We start from the raw sequence: 24,793 nt of genomic DNA, 5'->3' as shown, positions 1-24,793 counted from the left end.
TGTCTCACTTCTGCCTCCCAAGTAGCTGGGACTACAGGCATGTGCCACCATACCTGGCTAATTTTTGTATTTTTAGTAGAGACAGGGTTTCACCATGTTGCCCAAGCCAGTCTCGAACTCCTGACCTCAAATGATTCGCCCAACTCAGCCAACCAAAGTGCTGGGATTACAGGCATGAGCCACCAAGCCTGGCCAGAACACTTTCAAACGTCAAGCTGGTAGTCCAACTTTTCTCCCTCCCACCACATTTCTAGAGTGACCATGTAAGACAGATGCTTCTTCCTTTCAAATTCCAGTTATGGGCCTGTTGAGAAAATAGCTAAAAGCTGTAAGCAGGAATAGTAAAATGCCAGGAAAAACACAAAAGGTAAACTCAGAAAATATAAAAGCTTAAAGGAATTATGAAAATAATTAAACCTATTACTCTTATGCAACTGAAAATGAAGCCAAGTGATTTGACAAAGGCTGCTCAGTTAACAACACTGGTACTAGACCCCAGGATCAGCACTTATTCTACCACCCAACACTACTCTTTCAGTCAATTATTCCTAAGATTCCTTCAAAGTTGCATAATAATAATAGCTAGTATTTGAGTGCTTCATATCTGCCATGTATTAATCTAACAGCTTTACTTCTCTTAATCTAAAATTTTATCTTCTCTTAACTAATTTAAAATTTTATCTTCATGACATTCAGTAATTCTCTTCTTGACTATCCCATAAAACAGGCAATTATCATTGCCATTTTAAAAATGAGGACACAAGAGAAGCTAAGTAAACTTGCTCAAAATTGCAAAATATGAATGATGGAGATGGGATTCAAATAATATTTAGGGACATTTTTTTACTTCCGTTGTAGAATGTGAAATTCTTGTAAGCATGCCCTTGTCTTGTACATAGTCACACCCTTCCTCCCCAAATCTCCAGTGCCTAACACAGTGTAACGCACATCAAAATTTATATCTACTAAAACAGTGAAGTATTTAATTTTACCTCATTTAAACTGTTAATTCATCAATTCAATACACTACTGATTGATGTTTATATATAAGGCAGTTTATAAACCTGCTTTCAATCCTTAAAACTTGCTTTATTACAAAGCATGTAATCCTGTTTTACAGGAATCAAATAACTTTTCCAAAACCACAAAGCTAGAAAGAGACAAATCTTAGGCCATTCCAAAGGCCACACACTTGAACCACGTTTGTTTTTTTTTTTTCTTTTTCTTTTTGAGACAGAGTTTCACTCTTGTCACCCAGGCTGGAGTGCAATGGTGCCATCTTGGCTCATCGCAACCTCTGCCTCCTGTGTTCAAGTGATACTCCTGCCTTGGCCTCCCTAAGTAGCTGGGATTACAGGCCCATGCCACCATGCCCAGTTAGTTTTTGTATTTTTGTAGAGATGGGGTTTCACTATGTTGGTCAGGCTGGTCTCGAACTCATGATCTTGGTGATCCACCTGCCTTGGCCTCCCAAAGTGCTGGGATTATACGCAGGAGCCACTGTGCTTGGCCTAAACCACCCTGTGCAACACAGTTCCTGTTCTCAAAGACCTCCTAGTGCGACAGGGATAATGGTGACCAATTACACTGCAATGTGGTAAGTGCTAAGTAGAAACTTGAGGGCCAGGCATGGTGGCTTATGCCTATAACACTTTGGGAGACCAAGGCAGCAAGATTGCATGAGGCCAGGAGTTTGAGACCAGCCTGGACAACACGGCAAGACCTTGTCTCTTCAAAAAATACAACAATTAGCCTGGCATGGTGGCACATACCTGTAGGCACACCTATTGGAGAGGCTGAGCTGGGAGGATCACTGGAGCCTGGGAGGTTAAGGCTACAGTGAGCCATAATCATGCCACTGCAATCAGCCTGGGCAACAGAGTGAGATCCTGTCTCAAAACAAAGTAGTAGCTAGGAAGAGAAAGAGGGTCTGGGGCAAGCAGGGAAGTTAAACAGATAAGTGAGTAAGCCATTTAGGATAAACAGAAATCTTCTAGCAGAGAATATTGTTCTTTGACCTCTTTAGAACCCTGGTTTAATGGCCTCTATTTTCTTCTAGTCTATCAGCCTTCCTCTTTTTCTTCAGTTTTCTCCCAATCCAGCTTAGATTCCACAGATCATCATTCCAACAACACCCCAAACTCCCTTTAACTGTCTTTATATTTACCTATCTGGCAGTACCTCTACCCTGGTCGGGGACAGTTGCAGATAACAGAACCCACTTAAGCAGAAACATATGTACTACAATAAAAGACTCTGGCAGAACTTCCAGGAACAACACCTAACCCACAAAATAACACCACCTTTGCCACAATCCAAAAGTTATGGCTATCACTGCAGCAAGCCACCAAACCAGGAAGCTATCAGCTGGAGAACTTTACTGCCATGACTGGCAGCAAAACTGGATGACTCGCGCCCTCCTTCTCTTCACATTTAACTCAGTTCCAAATTCAATTTTCACCTTAGGTGCAAGGGAGTCTAGAAAAATGGTTTTTAGTTTTCCATATTTTTCAGTAAGAGAAGACACATTAGAGGTCAGAATATGTCTGGAGCAAGCCAAGTCCTTGCCATACCCAGACAGGTTTTCTCCATGCATTCACTAAACCGCCTGATGTGCTGGAAAAAACAAATTGATTTTTTTTCCTTGCATCCTACATTTTTCTAGTAAGCTCATTCTCCTACACTCCACAATGACTTTCAAATGTTCTACAATATTCTCAAATTTCTCACAACTGGATCCTCAATTGGATCCTGGATAATCCCTTATCCCCAGCAGTTAGCACATCCTCTCCTCTTTACAATCACGTCTATGAAAAATACTGTATAGATTCACTGCCTGCATTTTCTTGTCCAAACCCTTGCCTCATATCTGGCTTTTGGCCCAATTACACCCACAAAATAACTCTTGCTAAGGTTACCATGACCTCCATGATGATAAAAGCCAAAATATATTTTTCAATCCTCATGTTAAATTCTAGACGTTTCTATCACAAATCATTCTTTTGCTCCTGAGACATTCCTCCAGTCCTCCTTCCTTCTCTAACTCTCATAGGTTCATCCACCTGTTCTTCACCATTAAATGTTGGAACTAGTTAGGTTCTGACTTAGGTGACCTTACCCACACCTATGGCTCAATTCGTGTATATACAAATTATCCTCAACTTTATATTCCCAACACAAATCCCTCTTCTGAGCACCAAAGCTGTATTTCAAACTGCCTCTTGGATGTCATGAATGACCCCACAAAATCAATCAGTCAATCATTCAATGAAAACTGGTCTCAGCTGTGAGCAGTGGCTCAGGCCTCGTAGTTCTAGAACTTTCAGAGGCTGAGGCAGGCCACTTGAGGCCAGGAGTTTGAGACCAGCCTGACCCATATAGAGAAACCCCGTCTTCACCAAAAATACAAAAATTGGACGGACATGGTGGTGGGCACCTGTAATCCCAGCTACTGGGGAGGCTGAGGCACGAGAATCGCTTGAACCTGGGAAGCGGAGGTTGCAGTAAGCCAAGATCGTACCACCGCACTCCAGCCTGGGCAACAGAGCGAGGCCATGTCTAAAAAACAAAATAAAAAAATAAAACTGGTCTCTAGTCATCTTCTAGTGTTCCCTATCCAGCTTGAGGGATTCACTGATAGTGAGTGAATGGTACCACCACCTATTCAACTACGTAAGCCAGAAATCTAGGAGTTACCTTTGATTGCTCTCGTCACTCCCTAAAATCAACCCATCACCAAGTCCCACCCGTTTTATCTCCTATATACCTCTGGAATCTGTCCAGTTCTCCGCAGTTCCACCCATGTCTCAGTCCTCACTGACATCTCTAACCAGGATTACTGCATATCCTAAGTGGTCTATATACAGCCACTAGGGCTTCCTTGACCCCAATCTGTTCACACCACTGAGCCCGAAAGATCAAGCCCCCTCCTCCACCACATCCCACTGTGGGAAGACGGCTCAGTGGTATCTCATCCGTTTTAAAATAAAAGCTACAAATTTCTGCAAGGTCTGACCGCTATCACACAGTTTCGTCTTGTGCCATACTCCCCTTCATTTTCTTTGTACCAGCCACACTGGTTCTTTGTGCTTTTAGCCATTTTCCTCCCAAGTGCCTCAGGGCTTGGGAGGAAAATGAACAAGCAGTTCTCTATGGAAGGTTCTGCCTTCACCTCTTTACCTAATTAATTACAATTCTTCCTGCAGCTACCAGCGCAGGCATCTTTTCCTCTGAAAAACCTTCCTGCTTATTTCAGGCACTCATAGCATCGATGCAGCACTAGGAGGCACTTCCATGTACTAGTGAGGTCACTGTTTAACGTTTTCCCCACCAGACTTAAACGCCTTGAGAGTAGGGACGGTGCCTGGTTCACAACGTATCCCCAACGCGCTGCACAACAAATCAGCTGGACGACTGAGGAAATGACCACGTTCATGGGCATGAGTCTCAAATTTCTCAACAAGACTGTCTGGAGAAGGAGCCGGACATTTCCTTCATCACGGTCTCTCTCAGCGGAGCATAGAGTAGGCCCTAATCAAAAACTGCAAAATCAGTGGCAGAAACAAGTCAGTCTCCTCGGCCAAACGGGGCACCGCTGGAGGCTGGACACAGGCCCTTCTCCCCGGGAATGCCCGGCACAGGACTGGCCACGATGGGCGCTCTTGAAGAAGAGAGCCGCGGGGGCTGGGTCCTGCCGCCGAGACCCCAAGGCTCCGCTCCTGCCCGGAAAGGGAGCCCAGACTACTACTTACCAGAGCTGGGGACTCGGGGCCCGCCTCCCACCCCTCGCTATCAGCACCCTCAGCTGAGAAGGGCAGGCTCAGACTGCACAACAGAGGCGTCGCCTCCAGACTCAGGCAGCCACCCAACCCGCTCTTCCTCATACGTACTAGGCGTCAGCTCCTGGTCCCCAAATCGCGGCGTTGAACTAAACGCCTAACTCAGTCAGCCAGCGCGTTTCCACCCACAACACCCAGCGCGCCTAGGAAGGTCGCCAGCTCCGTTCACCAATCCTGGAATTGCGCTCTCATGACGTCAGAAAGATAGGTCCAATAACAAGAGACTATCTGGGGGGCGGTGCAAATGGGAATATTGAAAGCCGATTGGTTCTTCAAGCTGGAAGTTGTGGAGGAAGGACTAAGTTGAAACCAATTGCGTGGCGCCTGAGGGCTGCAGCGCGTTCCGTGGCGGCGCTGAAGAGACCGGTTGCCGCCATGATAGAACAGCAGAAGCGTAAGGGCCCAGAGTTGCCGCTGGTCCCAGTCAAGCGGCAGCGACATGAGTTGCTGTTGGGAGCGACGGGGTCGGGCCCCGGAGCCGGGCAGCAGCAGGCGACACCGGGAGCTTTGCTGCAAGCGGTAAGTGAAGAAGCAGGCGGCCTTTGTCCCTCAGCTCATCTTCCTCTCTTCTCGGAGCGCTGTGTCTGGTGACCCCGCACCGACCCTTTCCCGCATTGCGGGGACAGAACGAGAGTTTCCCCCTAAAGTTAAAGCACATAAACACTAAGCGCCCCATAGCCCGCGGATACTCCGTACAAGTTCCCCTGTTTGGCGCTCGTTTTCAGCCTCTCGACTGCCCTGTGAGGTAGCTTTAGAATTAGAGTTGAATTAGAACCTTGGGCTCAAAACGCGAGCCCGGGTTTGAGCATCCTAACTCACATGGATCTAGCTCGCATAGAACAAAAGTTCAGAAAAGTTTGTAGAATGAATGAATGAGGGAGGGAGGAAAGAAGGGAAATGATTGGGCTTGGCTGCTTTTCCCTTTGTTTTTCTGCGCTAGTATTATTAGCAACTAAATAGCAGCTAATATTCTTGGACTTGTGTAGTAAAGTGTTTCCTAAATGAAATATCCATTAATCTTGGTAGCAGCCTGTTAGGAACGTTATTAACCCATTTTGCGGATGGGAAAACAAACTTACCAAGTACATGGTAGAAACAGATGTTGAACTGAGAAACCATGCTCCGAACTACCTTTTTGATAAGATAGAAATAGTGATCACACGTCCACTGTCCTGTTTAGGCTCAGTTGAGGAAATATGAGTGTCCTCTTTCTCATGTTCTCAACAAATCCAGCTGGCACCGTCCTCAAAATAAATCTAGAATTGCTACTTCTACCATCTCCATCACTGCCTCATGGCCTAAGCCATTGTTACCTCAACTGGCATTTTTGTAGTAGGGTCCTAACTGGTCTTCTGCTCTCTGCCTTTGGATCGGCACCTGTTACCAAGCCAATAACCAGAGGAATCCTTCTAAATATCGGATCACGTTACCCTCTGCAGAAAACTTCCTGGTGGCTTTCTACTTCACCCAGAGTAAAAAGCAAAATTCTTGCAATTATTTGCCCTCTTTCTCTTTACCTCTCTGACCAATTTCTCATTGCCCACCTGGCTCCAGTTACACTCTCTTCCGAGCCTCTGCCTCAGTCCTTTGCATTTGCTGCACGCTTTGCGGAGATTGCTCTTCTTCCCAAATGTTTACATGGGAAGAAGAGCAATCTACTTCTAAGCTCCTTCGAATATTTGCCCAACTATAACTTTTTTAGTAAGGGTTTTCCTGGCCACCCTATTGTAAATTGTAGTACCCCATACTCTGGAACCCACATTGCTACTTTATTTTATTTATTCTCTCTTTTTTTTTAATCCTCCCGCTTGAACATTATGGAGATATTTTATTTTTTTTTAGAATCTCCATGTGTTGCCCACTGGCTTAGTGCAACCTCAGCCTCCAGGGCTCAAGTGATCCTCCTGCCTCAGCCTCCTGAGTAGATGGGACCAGAGACACACACTACCACGCCTGGCGAATTGTATTTTGTGTGTGTGTGTGTAGAGACAGGATTTCATGCAACCCACACACCGTGGCCTCCCAAAGTGCTGGGTTATAGGCATGAGCCAATGTGCCCATCCTTCCTTTCTTTTTTTTTTTTTTATTTTTTTGAGATGGAGTCTCACTCTGTCACCCAGGCTGGAGTGCAGTGACACGATCTCAGCTCACTACAGCCTGCACCTCCTAGGTTCAAGCAATTATTTGCCTCAGCTTCCCGAGTAGATGGGATTACAGGCGCCCACCACTACACCTGGCTAATGTTTTGTATTTTTAGTAGAGATGGGGTTTTACCATCTTGGCCAGGCTGGTCTTGAACTCCTGACCTCATGATCCACCCACCTCAGCCCCGCAAAGTGCTAGGATTACAGGCATGAGCCACCACGCCTGGCTCATCCTTTTATTTTCTCTACAGCACATGACACCAAGTACATATTTTGCTTGTTTTCTCTCACCCTCCTTCCAACTCTTCCCCTTTCCTACTGGAACAGCAAGGCCCATTGTTTATTTTGTTTGTTGCTGTTTGCCCAGTGCCTAGAACATAACCTTTGTTGTTGTTGTTGTTGTTGTTGTTGTTGCTTTTTTTATTTGAAACGGAGTTTCGCTCTTGTTGCCCAGGCTAGAGTGGAATGGTGCAATCTTGGCTCACTGCAACCTCTCCCTCCCAAGCTCAAGCAATTCTCCTGCCTCAGCCTCCCAAGTGGCTGGGATTACAGGTCCCCGCCACCATGCCTGACTAATTTTTGTATTTTTAATAGAGACGGGGTTTCACTGTGTTGGTCAGGCTGGTCTTAAACTCCTGACCACAGGTGATCCACCCAGCTAACTTTTATATTTTCAGTAGACACGGGGTTTCGCCATGTTGTTCAGGTTGGTCTCAAACTCCTGACCTCAGGTGATCTGCCCCCCTCGGCCTCCCAAAGTTCTGGGATTACAGGTGTGGGCCATCACGCCCAGCCTGCACATAGCATTTTTTAAAAATATGAATATGGCTGGGCGTGGTGACTCACGCTTGTAATCCCAACACTTTGGGAGGCCGAGGCAGGCGGATCACCTGAGGTCAGGAGTTCGAGACCAGCCTGACCAACATGGTGAAACCCCATCTTTACTAAAAATACATAAATTATCTGGGTGTGGTGGCAGACACTGTAATTCCAGCCACTGGGGAGGCTGAGACAGGAGAATTGCTTGAAGCTGTTAGGTGGAAGTCACAGTGAGCCGAGATCATGCCATTGTACTCTAGCCTGGGCAACAGAACAAGACTCCTTTTCATGAAATAAAATAGAAATAAATAAGTGAATTTGCTGGAAAGTACCGAAGACATTTGGGGATTTTGGGTAGTATACTTCTCCCATTTGACAAGTGAGCCTATCAGCCCAGGTTTAGATGAATTGCCCAAATGTCGCCTTAGCATCCAAGACCGCAATCAAAACTACTTCACTCATGCTGGGGATCTCTGTGCTATGAAAAAATAAATAAAAATAGGCTGGGTACAGTGGCTCAAGCCTATAATCCCGGCACTTTGGGAAGCCAAGGCAGTTGGATCACTGAGGCCAGGAGTTTGAGACCAGCATGGCCAACATGGTGAAACCCCATCTCTACTAAAAATACAAAAATTAGCCGGACATGATTGTGCACGCCTGTAATCTGGGCTACTCTGGAGGCTGAGGCACCAGATCCCTTGAACCTGGAAAGCAGAGGTTGCAGCGAGCCAAGGTCATGCCACTGTCCTCCTGCCTGGGTGGCTAAGTGAGACTGTCTCAAAAAAAAACAACAAAAATTAAAAATAAAACTATTTCACCCAGTACTCCATACCATGCAGGATTCTTGGGAAAGTCAGTTTCATCCTTTGTTAAATGAGCCAGGACAAGTAGAGTGGCTTATTCCTGTAATCTCAGTGCTTTGGGAGGTCAAGGACCAGGGTTTGAGACCAGCCTGGGCAATGTAGCAAGACCTCATCTCCGCAAAAACTGAAAAAATTAGCACAGCATGCTAGTGCATGCCTGCAGTCCTGGCTACTCAGGAGGCTGAAGCAGGAGGATCACTTGAGCCCAGGAGTTTGAAGCTGCAGTAAACCATGACCTCACCACTGCATTCCAGCCTAGGTGACAATGCGAGACCCTGTACCCCGCAAAAAATTGGTTGTACAACAAGAGCCGAGAGAATGGACAAGAGAGTCATTATAAGAGATAGATAATGGAAAGTTTCAGAAAGTACCAAATTGGAGGCATTCATGTGAGAAAAGGGGCCATTCTCTAAATCAGATGAAATCCACTTAATCATTCTTTCTCTGGTCTTTTCCTCCACTCCCTACCCCTAATATTGTACCCTTCTTTGCCCTAATGCAGTAGTTATGGTATGCTTCTCTTTTGTTTAGGGACCTCCAAGGTGTTCCTCCCTTCAAGCTCCAATCATGCTGCTCTCTGGACATGAAGGGGAAGTATACTGCTGCAAGTTCCACCCCAACGGATCCACCTTAGCATCTGCAGGATTTGACCGACTGATATGTGAGGCGTAGTTTTTAAATCTGGAATAATTTTTTCTGCCAGATAGTGATTTTTAAAAAATTTTGGGTGCCACAGAAGGTATCAGTCTATGTTAGCAACATAACAGGCTGCATGACTAATATGCTAAAATTGGGGCATGAACATGCTGAATGATCTTGGTTGTAGAACTTGGGGTCCAAAGGAGTTATTTTACTAGTTGGAAAGTGAGTTGTTCTGGTTTGAGAATATCTTCCTCTTATAGAAGCAAATCTCTGGTTGATTTACCAAGACAATTAGCAATCTAGACCTAACAGGTTTATGGGAGTAATGAGGAGAGAAATAACTTTTCTTTTCCCAAAGATATAAGGTCCTCTTAATTCACACCCAGAATCCTAGCTAGCATATAGGAAAGTGGGAATCCTAAAGTGGTAACTCCCTTAAATAATCTACCTGTACATCATTAGGATCTGCTACTAGATTTCCATTTTTGAGAAATAAGTAGATTTTTCAATGCCCATTTTTGAGAATTAAGTAGAAAATTATTTCATTTATATTCCAGCAAATGAAGCCAGAATGAAAAAAATCATCTACTTCTGTTAGCTACTCTTGCCAGATTGTGAGATGAAATGAGTCCTTTGGCTGTTTTCTGTTAACCCTTTGCCTCAGGTGGATGATACCCATCTTCACTGCCCATTTTGATTTGGATGTTCTGGCTCTGTGATCCTTAAGCTTACTAGTGGCCAAACGTCTGGATGGCTATGGATCTTTGCAAAACATATATGAATTATTGATATTCTTAATTTTATCAGAAAAACTACGTAGTTTTTTGTTGTTGTTTGGTTGGTTGGTTTTTTTTTTTTTTTTTTTGGAGATGGAGTCTTACTCTGTCACCCAGGCTGGAGTGCAGTGACGCCATGTAATCTCTGCCTCCTGGGTTCAAGCAATTCTTGTGCCTCAGCCTCCCGAGTAGCTGGGATTACAGGTACCCACCACCACACTCAGCTAATTTTTGTGCTTTAGTAGAGATGGGGTTTCACCATGTTGACTAGGCTGGTCTCCAGCTTCTGACCTCCAGTGACCCACCCACCTCAGCCTCTCAAAATGCTGGGATTACAGGCATGAAGCACCACGCCAGCCCAAACTACATAGTTTTATCAGTAGAAAAATAGCTTCATCTGTAGGTACCACTTATGTCTGTGGGTGATCCTTAATAACACTTACCAAACTGACTCTTGGCTAGACCAAACTCCCTCAGGATAGCAGCTGTGTCTACTCATTTACCCTAGCACCTGACATGTAGGTACTTTGTGCATATAGAATTAATAAATGTAATATAAAGTCATTACTATGTGAACTTTAATTATGGCCTTCTTAGGTTTTCCATAGTGCTGTCATTTGGCAGTCTGCCTTCAGACTCAGAGCTGACTTTAAAGGTTGGGTGCTGGCCGAGTGTGGTGGCTCATGCCTGTAATCCTAACACTTTGGGACGTTGAGATCAGCAGATTGCCTGAGCTCAGGAGTTTGAGACCAGCCTGGGCAACATGGTGAAACCCTATCTCTACTAAATACAAAAAAAAAAATCAGCCAGATGTGGTGGCAGCACCTGTATCTCAGCTACATAGGAGGCTGAGGCATGAGAATTGCTTGAATCCAGGAGGCAGAGGTTGCAATTAGCGGAGACCATGCGACTGCACTCCAGCCTGGGCAACAAAGTGAAGCTCTTGTCTCAAAAAAAAAAAAAGTTGGATGCTTTTTTAAAGTTACAGGAGAAAAAAAATAAGGTTTTAAAAATTATACCTGTTAGGGTTTTTTTTACCTTATTAGAATATTGCCATTATTTTTTAGTGTCAAGAAAATTAGTCCACTGTAAAAAGCAGTAGTGTTCCAAAGAGTATAATTTGTGATTTATTTTTTTATTTTTTATTTTTTTTTTTTTTTTGAGGCAGAGTCTCACTCTGTCACCCAGACTGGAATGCAGTGGCACTATTTCCGGCTCACTGCAACCTCTGTCTCCCAGGTTCGAGTAATTCTTCTGCCTCAGCCTCCCGAGTAGCTGGGGTTACAGGTGCCTGCTGCCATGCCTGGCTAATTTTTGTATTTTTAGTAGAGATGGGGTTTCACCATGTCACCCTGATCTCAAGCTCCTGACCTCAAGTGGTCCACCCATCTCGGCCTCACAAAGTGCTGGGATTACAGGCATGAGCCACTGCGCTGGGCCTGAAAACTGTTGCTCTGATAAATTCTTAAGTACCCTTTGCCTAGTAATGCTCACAGAACCCGTCTCCCTAACAGTGTTGTGGAATGTCTATGGTGACTGTGATAACTATGCCACACTGAAGGGACACAGTGGAGCAGTGATGGAACTGCATTACAACACAGATGGCAGGTGAGTATTCTGCATAATGGAATGACAGCTGCTTCTCATACTAATTCTTCTTGGTGTCCTTTCACCATTATCCTCTCTCAGGAGACCTTGCTATCAAAATCTACTAATTTTGGGTAGCTACTTTTATTATTCGATTCATCACTGTCACCCCAAGTGAGGTGTTTATTGTCTGTGTATGCAAGTATAAAGAGATCATATCTGTCATTTCCAAAACCCAGACAAACTTGCGTTCTTTTTTTTTTAAGACATAAAATGTGATTTTTATATGTAAGCTGGAGTGTAATGACACGAACATGACTCACTGCAGCCTCAGCCTCCTGGACTCAAGGAATCCTCCCACCTCAGCCTTCTAAATAGCTGGGACTGCAAGCCCACACCTCCATGCCCAGCTAATTTTTAAAAATCGTTTGTAGAGACATGGTCTCACTATATTGCTCCTGAGCTCAAGCAGTCCACCTGCCTCAGCCTCCAAATAATGCTGTGATTACAGGCATTAACCACCAAGTATGGCCTGAAATTATTTTTATTATAAAAATCATTTCTTTTAAGTAACCCAAAAAAGCAGAAAGATTAAAAAATAGTCCATGTTTCTGTCACTCCAAAGATAATCACTGTTAATTTTATACTTTTTTCTACTCAGAACTGTTTAGTTTTTACATGTTTATTAGAACTATGTGTACAGTCTTATTGCTGCCATTTTCTCTTTAACATTGCTCAGCAACATCTGATGTCATAAACATTTAATGACTATATTATTTTGGAATATATTATAGATAACATAGAAATCAGGCTATACAAAATTAATTCCATTGTTAGATATTCTGGTAAACATTCATTGTTTTACTTTTTTTTTTTTTTTTTTTGAGATGTGATTCATTTCTGTTGCCCAGGCTGGAATACAGTGGCACAATCTCAGCTCACCGCAACCTCCACCTCTCAGGTTCAAGCGATTCTCCTACCTCAGCCTCCCATGTAGCTGATTACAGGCACATGCCACCACGCCTGGCTAATTTGTATTTTTAGTAGAGATGGGGTTTCTCCATGTTGGTCAGGCTGGTCTCAAACTCCTGACCTCAGGTGATCTGCCTGCCTCAGCCTCCCAAAGTGCTAGGATTACAGGTGTGAGCCACCACGCCCAACTTGTTTTACATTTCTGATCTCTAAAATCTTAGGGTGCGCCATCAATTGACACATAGCATTGTAATCATTTTAAATAAAGCATTAGAAAGCTCAGCACAGTGGCATGCATTTATAATCCCAGCTATTTGGGAGGCTGAAGCAGGAGGATTCCTGGAGCCCAAGAGTTCAAAACCACCCTGGGCAACACAGCAAGACTCCATCTCAAAAAAAATCAAAAAAGAAAGCATTATAAGTTCAATTATTACTTAGAAATCATCCTCAGAGGCTGGGTGCGGTTGCTTATGCCTGTATCCCTAGCACTTTGGGAGGCTGAGACAGGAAGACTGCTTGATCCCAGAAGCTGAAGACTAGCCTGGACAACATAATGAGACCTTGCCTCTACAAATGATTTTAAAAAGTATCTGGGCATGGTGGCACAGGCCTGTGGTCCCAGCTACTCAAGAGGGACCACAGCCTGAGGTGGGAGGATCACTTGAGCCCAGGAGGTCGAGGCTTCAGTGAGCCATGATTCCAGCCTGGGTGACAAAGCAAGATCTCATCTCAAAAAAATCTGTAAGAAAGAAATTGTCCTCAGAGACAAAAGAAAAAGTTTGGTAGAGAGAAAGGATTGGAGTTACTCAGTTGTCAGGTCCAGAGTTGGCATAGTCTGTCTCTGCAGCACCAGGGAGTGATTAAACATTTCCAAGTGAGAGGGTGTCTTATTTGTAAAACGTTACCTATCACAAAAGAGAAAAAGATAGAACAAAACCTATCACAAAAGAGAAAAGAACAAACTGCTATATTAGATGTATGTCATGGGGACTTAAAGAAGGGGAAGTTTTAAAACTTCATAGGGGTAGATCTTACATCTGGGTCTAGAGCACAAATAGGATTTTGGTGGGGTGAGGCATTCTAGCATCATGGGGCAAACTCGCAAAGCACAACAGGTCAGTGATCTTGAAGAGTTTGGCATCATTTGGCAAGTACAAAAGATAGTTACTGTTTGTCTTCACTTATTTCTTTTTTGTTCTTCCTCTTACTTTCTAGTATGCTCTTCTCAGCATCCACAGATAAAACTGTGGCTGTGTGGGATAGTGAAACAGGTGAGAGGGTTAAAAGGCTAAAGGGACATACTTCCTTTGTGAATTCCTGTTATCCAGCCAGGAGAGGGCCTCAACTTGTCTGCACTGGCAGTGACGATGGCACAGTTAAGGTGGGTATTATCTGTCTGTGTTGCAGTTTCTGAGGTGAGGTACTGTGAACCTTATCTTGCCTCTCCACTTGTACTCTACCTTCCTCTGCACAACTTCATTTTAGCAGTCATTTCCAGTAACAAACACTTGAAAAATTTCCCCCATTTAAAATAAAACATTTAATACGTGTTTTAATTACTACAGAACAATAATAGAACCATAGAATAAATTGTTACTTGGAATAAAGTGGACCATATGAATTTGATTCCTGGCTCAGCTGTTAATTGTGTGAGGTTGGGCAGATCCTTTTCTGAACCCGTTTTTTAATCTTTAGAACAGTGACAGTAACATGCATGTCTTTCAAGGCTGTTATGAGTATCTCTACCAACAGGGAGGCAGCAAAAAAAAAAAAGGCTGTTGTGAGATTACAGACAATATATAAAAAGTTAAGTGAATGGTTGTAGTATAGCACAAGATGGGAACTTAAACATCATTTAGTCGGACGTGGTGGCTCACGCCTGTAATCCAAGCACTTTGGAGGCCAAGGCGGGTGGATCACCTGAGGTCAGGAGTTCAAGACCAGCCTGACCAACATGGTGAAACCCCATCTTGAAAAAAAAAAAAAAAACACATCATTTATTCACATTGTTTCCAGCCTGTCTTTATATCATCATCTGAAGAACCTGTTAAAAATACCCAAAGAATTTGGTTCAGTGGATCTGAAATGGGAATCAGGACTTATTTAATGTGTCCTTCAAGTGATTCATTGTAGCCAGTCTGACATTCTGGGAGCCACTGATCTCATTGAGCATCCACATTTTACAAATAAGGAAACTGAGGCCTAGAAATAACTCAGAGGTGCACATGGACACAGTGCATCATGGTACCACATTTTATTCTTTCTTTGACATGAATTTTGGACTCCGGTTTATATTTTAATTATTAAACAGGGAGGGACTTCAGAAGAATACATCTGGGAGACTACACCTCCATACTTATTGCTTTTTAAATGAATTTGCTTTTTTTTTTTTCCTTTAAGACGGTCTCACTCTGTCGCCCAGGCTGGAGTGCAGTGGCACGATCTCTGCTCACTGCAGCCTCTGCCTCCTGGGTGCAAGTGATTCCCCAGTATTAGCCTATTGAGTAGCTGGGATTACAGGTTCCCATCACCACACCCGGATACGTTTTATATGTTTAGTAGAGACAGGGTTTCACCATGTTGGCCGCGCTCATCCCGAACTCCTGACCTCAGGTCCATCTCGACCTCCCAAAGTGCTGAGATTACAAGCATGAGCCACCACACTTGGCCGAGATGTTTTTCTGCTAAGTGGTTTTCCTGTGCCTAATCACGTGGGGCCCCTTGATGCTTGGATGGAAGGAGAGTCTGTGGTATAAGATTGGTTTCTAAATCAGAGCTCTGACCTAGATGTTACTGTAGCTTGGGAATCTTAACAGTAGCTGATTTGCTAATTGGCATTTCAGAAGATAAGAGGTAGAAATGCTCCTAGTGAAGTTTGTTAACTTTATTATTGAGGGCCTGCTATAATAAACATCTAGGAACTATTTAAGTAGTAGAAAAAGTTGTCTTCCTTCTTTTGGTTTTTTGCTTCTCTTCTGCCTGAATTAAACATGATTTGGAATATTTTTACCTCATTACTCAACTTAATGCTTTTTTTAATGAGCAATATGTCAAATCACCTAAAGCTGACTGCTTTTTAACCAGCTTCTATTTTTAATTTCAGCATATTTATGTTTAAGGCATCATTAAACAACTTTTTGCAATGTACTTTTCAGTTACTTGGGAAGTTGGAATGCTTTGTGTTACTGTTTTTTTGTTACTAGGTTGCAGGTACAGGAATTGAATAACTTCAGTTTAAAAGGAGAAAAGTCATGTTGCTTTAACGTTTCAGTTCTTAGAGGTTCCCAACAGCACTTGCATTTTTAGTTTAGAAGTAGTGTTCTGGGCATTATGCATACAGATCGTTTTCAACTTTTTATCAAGTGCATTCTTCTAATAAAGTGACATACTGTGTGTATGTGTGTGTATATGTGTGTGTGTGTACTCATATATATAAAAATTTTTCCCTTTCTTGAGTATTTCAGTCCTAAAGCCGGTTATATAGGCCCAAGCAGGGAAGGTGCTGTAGTTGGAGGTGGGCCAAGATGGCCCAGGGTGGGGTGTCAGAGCCCAAGTGTGGTAACAAGAGCATCCACACAGGGCAGGGCAGTACATTGTAGGGAGTAGTCAGAGGGTGAGGAAGGCATCTGTACAACACAGGGTAGGTAACCAGTGTGGGGAATTTGAGGGTGAGGGAGGGGCGGCAGCCCAACATGGAGAGTCAGTGCCCTAGTTGAGTGATAGGGTCGTCTATTCATGAAGCGATAGGGGGAGAGTGTGGATGTCAAAGCCTGAACTGAGGGCATCCACGCAGGGTAGAAGCAATTTGGTGTAGGGAGTCTGAGACTGAGCAAGATGATGACAGCATGCCTGGAGAAGTGCAGACTGGAAAGGAGCCATAGCAAGTGATGAGAGTGTTCACACAGAGGAATGATCCAAGTTGGGTAAGGAGGAGTCCCAGATAAGTTCAACCAAGAATAGGAGTCAACAATTCAAATAGGGAAAAGAGGACAGCTATGCAGGGGAAGGATGGAAGAGAATATGGGAAACTGGTTGCATGCAGGAAGCGTAATCAAATAAATGAATATATTGAGTTTAATGGAAGGCTGATTTCTCTCTCCGAGAAAGGAGTTACCAGTACAAAAGAGGAGAAAACTAAAATGTATCTTGTGTGAGGTATAATTGTAAACTCATGACATTAAGCATAGAGACAGATAGGTATAGAAAAAAGACATAAATGTGTGAGTGTATAGGTGTGGGTGTACCTAAATGTACATGTATTGCCTGACAGTCCACTTGAAAATATTTAGGAGCAACGACCCCATTAGCAGTGAGCACCCTTTACTTCACGGGTCTTGGCCTTTAAGTACTGTTCTCCACTAAAAGGAACCAGGGTTCCTATTTCAGGCCAGGGGCAGTGAAAGTACAAGATAAGCCTGGAACATCTTGTGCAAGAAAACTTGTCAAAAGAACATCCTAACTAAATTATTAAATCAACCATAGGTAGTAATGGGATGAGTCAAAATCATGAGCCATTTGCTAGGATACAACAAAGATGCAGCATCATTTCTGTGATATTCCTACCAAAGATGTATAACTTAAATCTAATCATGAGGAAACATAAGGCAAACCTAAATTGAAGACCATAACTGTCCTGTAACTTTCAGAAGTGTTGAGTTCATAAAACTCAAGAAAAGTTTGAGAGAGTCTTCCAGGCTGGAGTCTAAATTTAACATATGATTCCAGACCAAATCTTTGTGCAATAAAAGACTTTTGGGATAGGTGGTAAAACTTGAGTGGGATTTGAGGATAAAATGGTGATAATGTATCTGTATTTCTTGATTTTAATGGTTATGTTGAGATGATGTAGGAGAACATCTTTGTAGACAAACACTATTTAGGAGTGATAAGGGGCTGGGCTTAGTGGCTCATGCCTGTAATCCTAGCACTTTGGGAGGCTGAAGTGTGCGGATCACTTGAGGTCAGGAGTTCAAAACCAGCCTGGCCAACATGGAGAAACCGTGTCTCTACTAAAAATACAAAAATGTTAGCCGGGCATGGTGGCAAGTGCCTGTAATCCCAGCTACTCAGGAGGTTGAGGCAGGAGAATCGCTTGAACCCGGGAGGTAGAGGTTGCAGTGAGTGGAGATCATGCTACTGCACTCCAGACTGGGCGACAAAGCAAGACTTTGTCTCAAAAAACAAAACGGGCCGGGCGCAGTGGCTCAAGCCTGTAATCCCAGCACTTTGGGAGGTGGATCACGAGGTCAAGAGATCGAGACCACCCTGGTCAACATGGTGAAACCCCGTCTCTACTAAAACTACAAAAAATTAGCTGGGCATGGTGGCACATGCCTGTAATCGCAGCTACTTAGGAGGCTGAGGCAGGAGAATTGCCTGAACCCAGGAGGCAGAGGTTGCGGTGAGCCGAGATCGCGCCATTGCACTCCAGCCTGGGTAACAAGAGTGAAACCCCGTCTCAAAAAAAAAAAAAAAAAAGGAGTGATAAGGCATTACATAAGCAACTTAACTCTCAAATGATTTAGACCAAAAAAAGCGTTCTTTTTTACTTCCAGGTTTTCTATAAACTTATGATTGTTTCAAAGTAAAATAATTATTACAAGTGATAGTTATCTGGAACTAAAATTCTAAATTATTTTAAACAAACTTTGACTACCATAACTTTTAGGAGAAAGACAAAGATAGATTTGACCTGAGTAAAGTATCTATTGAGGCAAAGATTATAGTACAGTTTATAAAATATATGGGATCCAAATTGTTAAGACCTTGAATTCCAAGTTAAGAAGTTTGGACTTGATTCTGTAACCACAGGAGTTGGGGAAGGAAGAGATGTTGGGCATGTAGGAGAGGAGTGAAGCATTCTTTTTGGATCATATTTACATGAACAAAGAAGAAACTACATTTCATCCTAAACCATGAGAATTGGGAGGAAGAGGCATCTTGGCACAGATACTACTCTGACTGTTTTGTTGACTACAGGATTGAATTAAAGCCTGTTACCTTTACTAAGGTTCCATGGCTGATTCTTTGTGATGCCAGCCCTCTAAAACTTGGAACAGTTACCCCAAAGTCTTTTTCTTCTGAATGAAATGACCCATACTCTTAAAACATTTATTTGTGGTTCATCTTCCCAAGTGTGTCATTAATTTATTGAAGCATCTCTGAGCCCTCTCTTTGTCATCCACACTTTAAAAATGTAGAGATAAGGGTTTTTTTGTTTGTTTGTTTAAGAGATGGGGTCTTGGCTAGGCACAGTGGCTCACACCTGTAATCCCAGCACTTTAGGAGACAGAAGCGAACTCCTGAGATCAGGAGTTGGAGACCAGCCTGGCCAACATGGTGAAACCCTGTCTCTAATAAAAATACAAAAATTAGCTGGCCCTGGTGGTGTGAGCCTGTAAATCCTAGCTACCTGGGAAGCTGAGGCAGGAGAATTGCTGGAACCAGGAGGTGGAGGTTGCAGTGAGCTGAGATTCTGCCACTGCACTCCAGCGTGGAGTGAGACTCTGTCTCAAAAAAAAAGAGATGGGATCTTGCTGTGTTGCCCAGACTGGTCTCAAACTCTTGCCTCAAACAGTGCTCCTGCCTCAGCCTCCCAAATAGCTGGGATTACAGGTGCATGCCACCAGTCCTGTCCTGTTTTTGTTTCTAAGTACAACCAAATTGCCTATTCAACCAAGTTGAGTACGGATATGGAGTTAATAAATAGAGTTGTTACACCTAATGTTCCTCTCTTTTCCTTTATTAATGCATCAAGTAGCCACTGCTAAAGAATGTTAATTTTTTAAACAAGGATATATTATTTTAGTAATTGTAAAAAAAAAAAATAGTACACATTTTAATACCTTTAAGTTACTACAGCATTGGTATAATAGTATCAGACAATATTAAATTGTGGTCCTCATTTTGCTGGTGTTCATCAAGTCCATTTTCGTTTTGAACATTAGTTTTCTAATCTGTAAAAGTTGGGGTTAAACTAAATAGTCTAAGCACAATAGCTTTTAAATTATTTAAATCACAACCCATATTAACGAATACATTTTATACTGTGGCCCGGCATACATTCTTCATACATCTATATCTAGTTATGAACCAACCCTTTCTATGTGACATTCTCTAATATCTTCTTTTCTGTAATTTAATTAAGGTCAAATTTTGATAGCACTTTTTTTGATGACACATTTTTTTTTTAAATGCACAATTCAGTGGCTTTTAGTACACTCACAATGCATGCAACTATTGCCATGATCCAATGCCAGAACGTTTTAATCACCCCAAAAGAAACCCCAAACCCATTAAGCAATCACTCCCCTTTCCCTCCTACCTTCCAGTCCCTGGGCATGGTAGCATGCACCTGTAGTCCCAACTACTCAGGTGGCTGAGGCAGGAGAATCGCTTGAACACAGGAGGCAGAGGTTGCAGCGAGCTGTGTTCGCACCACTAGACTCCAGCCTGGGTGACAGAGCCAGACTCTGTCTCAAAAAAAAAAATCCTAGATTCCTGGCTGGGCGCGGTGGCTTGTGCCTGTAATCCTAGCACTTTGGGAGGCCGAGGCAGGCAGATCACAAAGTCAGGAGTTTCAGACCAGCCTGGCCAACATGGTGAAACCCCCATCTCTACTAAAAATACAAAAATTAGCCAGGTGTGATGGTGGGCACCTGTCCCAGCTACTCGGGAGGCTGAGGCAGGAGAATCACTTGAACCTGGGAGGTGAAGGTTGCAGTGAGCCTTGATTGCGCCACTGCACTCCAGCCCAGGTGACAGAGCAAGACTGCGTCTTGGAAAGAAAAAAAAATACTAGATTCCTTCATTTATCTTGTTTATATACCTAGGAGTAGGATTGCTGGGTCATGTAATTTTGTTTTACTTTTTGAAGAACAGGCAGACTTCCATAACAGTTGCACTATTTTATATTCTCATCCGCAATTTATGAGAATTCCAGTTTCTCTATATCCTCACCACTTCTTACTAGAGACAGGGGTTCTCCATGTTGGTCAGGCTGGTCTCGAACTCCCAACCTCAGGTGATTCCCCCCCCCCCCCCCTCGGCCCCCCAAAGTGCTGGGGTTACAGGTGTGAGCCACCGCGCCCGGCCTGTTTTTTTTTTAAGCCATTCTAGTCGGCATGAAGTGGCATCTAATTGTGGTTTTGATTTTCATTTCCCTAGTGACTTAGGGTGTTGAGCATTTTTTCATGTTTTTATTGGCCATTTTTATATGTTAGAAGAAATTATTTAGGTTCTTTGCCTATTTATTAATTGGACTGTTCGTATTTTTGTTGTTGAATTAATAACAGTTCTTTATTTTTTTTCTTTTTTTAGTATTATTACCTTTTTAGAGACAAGGTCTCACTCTTTCACCCAGGCTGGAGTGCAATTCTGTGATCATAGTTCACTGCCCCCTCAAACTCCCAGGCTCAAGTGATCCTCAGCCTCCCAAAGTGCTGGGATTACTAGGTATGAGCCACCACACCTAGCCAAGAGTTACTTATTCTTGATAGTAGATCTTACAAAGTCTAGTTAAAGACCACTGTTTTTTTCTAAGAATCTTTTTTTTTTTTTTTTTTTTTTGAGGCAGGGTCTCACTCTCACCCAGGCTGGAATACAGAGCTGAAATCAAGCTCACTGCAGCCTCAACCCTCCTGGCTCAAGCGATTTTCCCATCTCAGCCCTCCCAAGTAGCTGAGACAACAAGCATATACCACCACACCCAACTTTTTGTTTTTATTTTGTAGAGAGGAGGAATCACCATGTTGTTCAGGCTGGTTGCTAACTCCTGGGCTAAAGCCATCCTTCTTCCTTGGCCTCCCAAAGTGCTGGGATTACAGGCATAAGCCACTGCACCCAGCCTTCTAATAATTTTATAGTTTTAGGTCTTACATTTAGGTCCTTGATCCATGTTGAATTTTTGCATATCATGTGAGGCAGGGGCTTACCTTCATTCTTTGGTATGTGGTAGCCAGTTGTCTCAAGACAATTTGTTGAGAAGACTATTTTTTCCTTATATATGGACCATAGTTACTTGCTTCTTTGCATGCCTTATAATATTTTGTTGAAAACTAGGCATTTAAATATAGTGTGGCAACTCTGGAAATTAGGTATTCCCCAGAGCTGCTTGTTGTAGTTGTTTGTTTAGTGACTTTTTGTGGGTTGGGTCGGGGCGGGGGGCGGGGAGGGTTGGTTGGTTGGTTGATTTGTTTGTTTTTGAGATGAAGTCTCACTCTGTAGCTCAGGTTGGAGTGCAGTGGTGCAACCTTGGCTCACTGCAACCTCCACCTCCTGGGGTTCAAGTGATTCTTGTCCTTGAGCTTCTTGAGTAGCTGGGGTTACAGGTGCACATCACCATGCCCAGCTAATTTTTGTATTTTTAGTAGAAACGGGGTTTTACCATGTTGTCCAGGCTGGTCTCGAACTTCTGACATCAAGTGACCCACCCACCTCGGCCTTCCAAAATGCTGGGATTACAGGCATGAGCCATCACACTTGGCCTGTTAAGTGCCTTTTTTGAACTAGTTTTGTAAAGTTTGCATTCTTTGTCCTTTGACCACTTAATTCTTTTTTTCATTCGCTTAGTGGTCAGCTAGTGAATGACAGAAGTTTCCTTAATTACCTACAATAACAAGAACAAAAACTCTCCCAGTCTTTGCAGACTGGTTTTTTTGTGTGTTGGAGGCTGCCTTCAACTCCTTGTCATGCAGTTTCACTTCCTCCTTATGCAGAGCCTGAAGGTCAGCTAGAGAGCTTAGGGCCTTCTCAGGTCTTTTCTAAACATGTGCCCAGCCCTGGGCATGCAAGTGGTCTAGATTGCCAGGGATAGGCTGGGCATGGTGGCTCATGCCTGAAACCTTAGCACTTTGGGAGGGGGAGGCGGACAGATGACTTGAGGCCTGGAGTTTGAGACCAGCCTGGTCAACATGGCAAAACCCTGTCTCTACTAAAAATACAAAAATATGCCAGGCATAGTGGCACACACCTGTAATCCCAGCTGCTTGGGAGGCTGAGACATGAGAATCGCTTGAGCCCAGTGAGGTGGAGGTTGCGATGAGCCGAGATCACACCACTGGTCGACAGAGGGAGACTGTTTCCAGATAGATATATAAATAGATAGCCAGCCAGGAATATGTTAGTGCTTTTCAAAGCTCTTATTCCCCAGCCCCTCCGCAGGTTTTTGGTTTGTAGTTTTTTCCCCAACTGTTTTTCCTTGCCCCCAGGCACCAGAGGCTAATAATGTCCTTTCTTTTAAATGTTTTCAAGGAAAGTTCCAAGTTAGGCAAAATAAATGCAAGTCCTTTGAGCTCATCCTTCAGAGAGCCACCAGATAGGTAAAAATAAACAATTTTTATTGTTTATTCTTTAACAATAAGACATAAGCTTCTTCAGTACTAGGAAACCACCTAGGAATGTGGGTTATCATCAAAGCCATTGCTGAGCAGGAGACAGAGCCAGCGTAAGTTAAAACACTACAAAGCCCTTTTACTGGGACTCAGGTAGTTTTTTGTTTCCCTTTTTCCTCATTAAAGGTTTGCCTGGTTATTATAAACTTTTGATTAGTTTCTGGAGTTCCAACAGTTGATTCTGACAGATTTTTGCTGGTTAATTTGCTGCTTTGGTGGAGGGACAAGCTTTTGTCATTGTTTGTTATACTATTTTCACTGACATACCCTATTTTTTTAAATGTGGATTGTAGCCCACTAATGAGTTAGTATCTACAGTTGAAGAAACTATCTGATACCCTTGTTGTCCTAAAAAATATATGAACTAAGACTTTAGAGGAATTCCATTCTAAGAGTATGTTGATTTAACTGTTTATTCACTTTAACAAAAGAGTCTGAAAATATAACCAAAGTTGTTATTTGCCTTCAAATATCTTGGCAAAATTGAAGACACTGCTTACCATGTGTGTTGTTAGGATATAAGGAGTTTGTGAAATGGGATCCCAATTATAGATGTGTCCACAAAGTCCTCGTACTTAGGGATATTTGTATTGTGCAGTTACTTCTTAGAATGATGTTACTGATAGACTCTCGTCCTTTGCTTCAGCTTTGGGACATCCGGAAGAAAGCAGCTATCCAGACATTTCAGAACACATACCAGGTGTTAGCTGTGACCTTCAATGACACAAGTGATCAGATTATTTCTGGTGGAATAGACAATGATATCAAGGTATGCTTGATGTTTATGATATACTTCCATTTCATCTATCTGCACTTAGAAATGAATTTTTTCAAACTTCTGAGATTGTGGTAGCTTTGCACTTAATACCAACTGAAAGGAAAATAGTAACTTAAAACTTATTTTTTTTCTCCTATTTTGATTGACTTCCTAAATTAAAGGTTATATTGCAGATCTTATAAATGCTGTCAGAGATCAGGCACTTAATGTGAAGTCTCTGGAGGGGACTGTTAAAAATAGAGTGCATTTCCTTGTAAAGACATTCAGAAAATTTTTTAAACCATCTTAGTTTAATGAGAGCATTGAATCAGTTTGTGATTCTGTATCCTTATCTCTCACTGTGTTTTTCTTTTCCACACTGTGGAAAGGGAATTTTCTAAGTTTGTCTAAGAATGAGAGAAGGTAATATTAGAGAAAGAAGCAGTAGACCTATGGCAGTACAATGTAGCTCAAACATTCAAGTAATTGACTTGGGTTCTAATCCCAGTTTCACCATTTTCTAGTTTTGTGACTTTAAGCACCTTCTTTAAGCCCTATTGGGACATGTCCTAATGTGTATGATACATTATATCATTTGTTGAGAACAGTGGCAAGAAAAACCTGGCCGCCCCCCCCCACACCCCAGCAAGTGGAAAACTACTTGGGGTATTCCAAAGTAGCAAAACAGTATATGTATATCAAACACTGGTTAAAACAGTTCTTTAAGCACGGGATATGTGACCCTGCCCCCATGGCTCCCTCATGGAGAATACTTTCTAGTTTGTCTTTGATCAGTGGTAAGCAGGCACCGGTTGCCTACTTTATCTTGGGTCTGTGAGAAAACACAGAACGCCTGTTTGTTAATAATAATCACCTGTTCAGAGAGAATAAATACATGGGTCAGAATCTGCTGGAGGTCCTCAGCCCGGAATGCTGTCAGCTCAGAAGACTGTTGGCCTCCAATAGTCTCACTTTGCATTTTTTTTTTTTTTTTTTTTTTTTTT

At 42.9% G+C, this 24,793-nt stretch overlaps 2 protein-coding genes across 8 annotated transcripts in view; one reads left to right on the top strand and one right to left on the bottom strand.

The window, feature by feature from the left end:
* Nucleotides 1-4,997, bottom strand: part of ZCCHC17 (zinc finger CCHC-type containing 17) — a 68,761-nt gene extending 63,764 nt beyond the window's left edge. For 2 of the 6 annotated variants that reach the window (XM_032246684.1, XM_032246687.1), the window contains exon 1: nucleotides 4,890-4,997. Coding sequence is in view for 1 of the 6 variants with exons in the window: in XM_032246689.1 (XP_032102580.1) it covers nucleotides 4,752-4,883 (132 nt within the window). In the remaining 5 variants the exon portion in view is untranslated. Of the gene's footprint in view, nucleotides 1-4,751 lie in introns of all 6 variants that reach the window. The other 4 variants (XM_032246688.1, XM_032246686.1, XM_032246685.1 and 1 more) reach the window with 4 other exon arrangements.
* Nucleotides 4,998-5,117: 120 nt separating this feature from the next.
* Nucleotides 5,118-24,793, top strand: part of SNRNP40 (small nuclear ribonucleoprotein U5 subunit 40) — a 41,771-nt gene continuing 22,095 nt past the window's right edge. For both annotated transcript variants that reach the window (XM_032246683.1, XM_032246682.1), the window contains exons 1-5: nucleotides 5,118-5,357; nucleotides 9,196-9,325; nucleotides 11,597-11,690; nucleotides 13,857-14,022; nucleotides 23,679-23,801. In XM_032246683.1, the coding sequence (XP_032102574.1) occupies nucleotides 5,214-5,357; nucleotides 9,196-9,325; nucleotides 11,597-11,690; nucleotides 13,857-14,022; nucleotides 23,679-23,801 (657 nt within the window). In that variant the 5' untranslated portion in view covers nucleotides 5,118-5,213. The remainder of the gene's footprint in view (nucleotides 5,358-9,195; nucleotides 9,326-11,596; nucleotides 11,691-13,856; nucleotides 14,023-23,678; nucleotides 23,802-24,793) is intronic.

This window comes from Sapajus apella, unplaced genomic scaffold (genome assembly GCF_009761245.1).
Source record: "Sapajus apella isolate SASKATOON/1434 unplaced genomic scaffold, GSC_monkey_1.0 scaffold62, whole genome shotgun sequence".
Classification (NCBI taxonomy): domain Eukaryota; kingdom Metazoa; phylum Chordata; class Mammalia; order Primates; family Cebidae; genus Sapajus; species Sapajus apella.
This window is presented reverse-complemented; position numbering and strand designations above follow the sequence as displayed.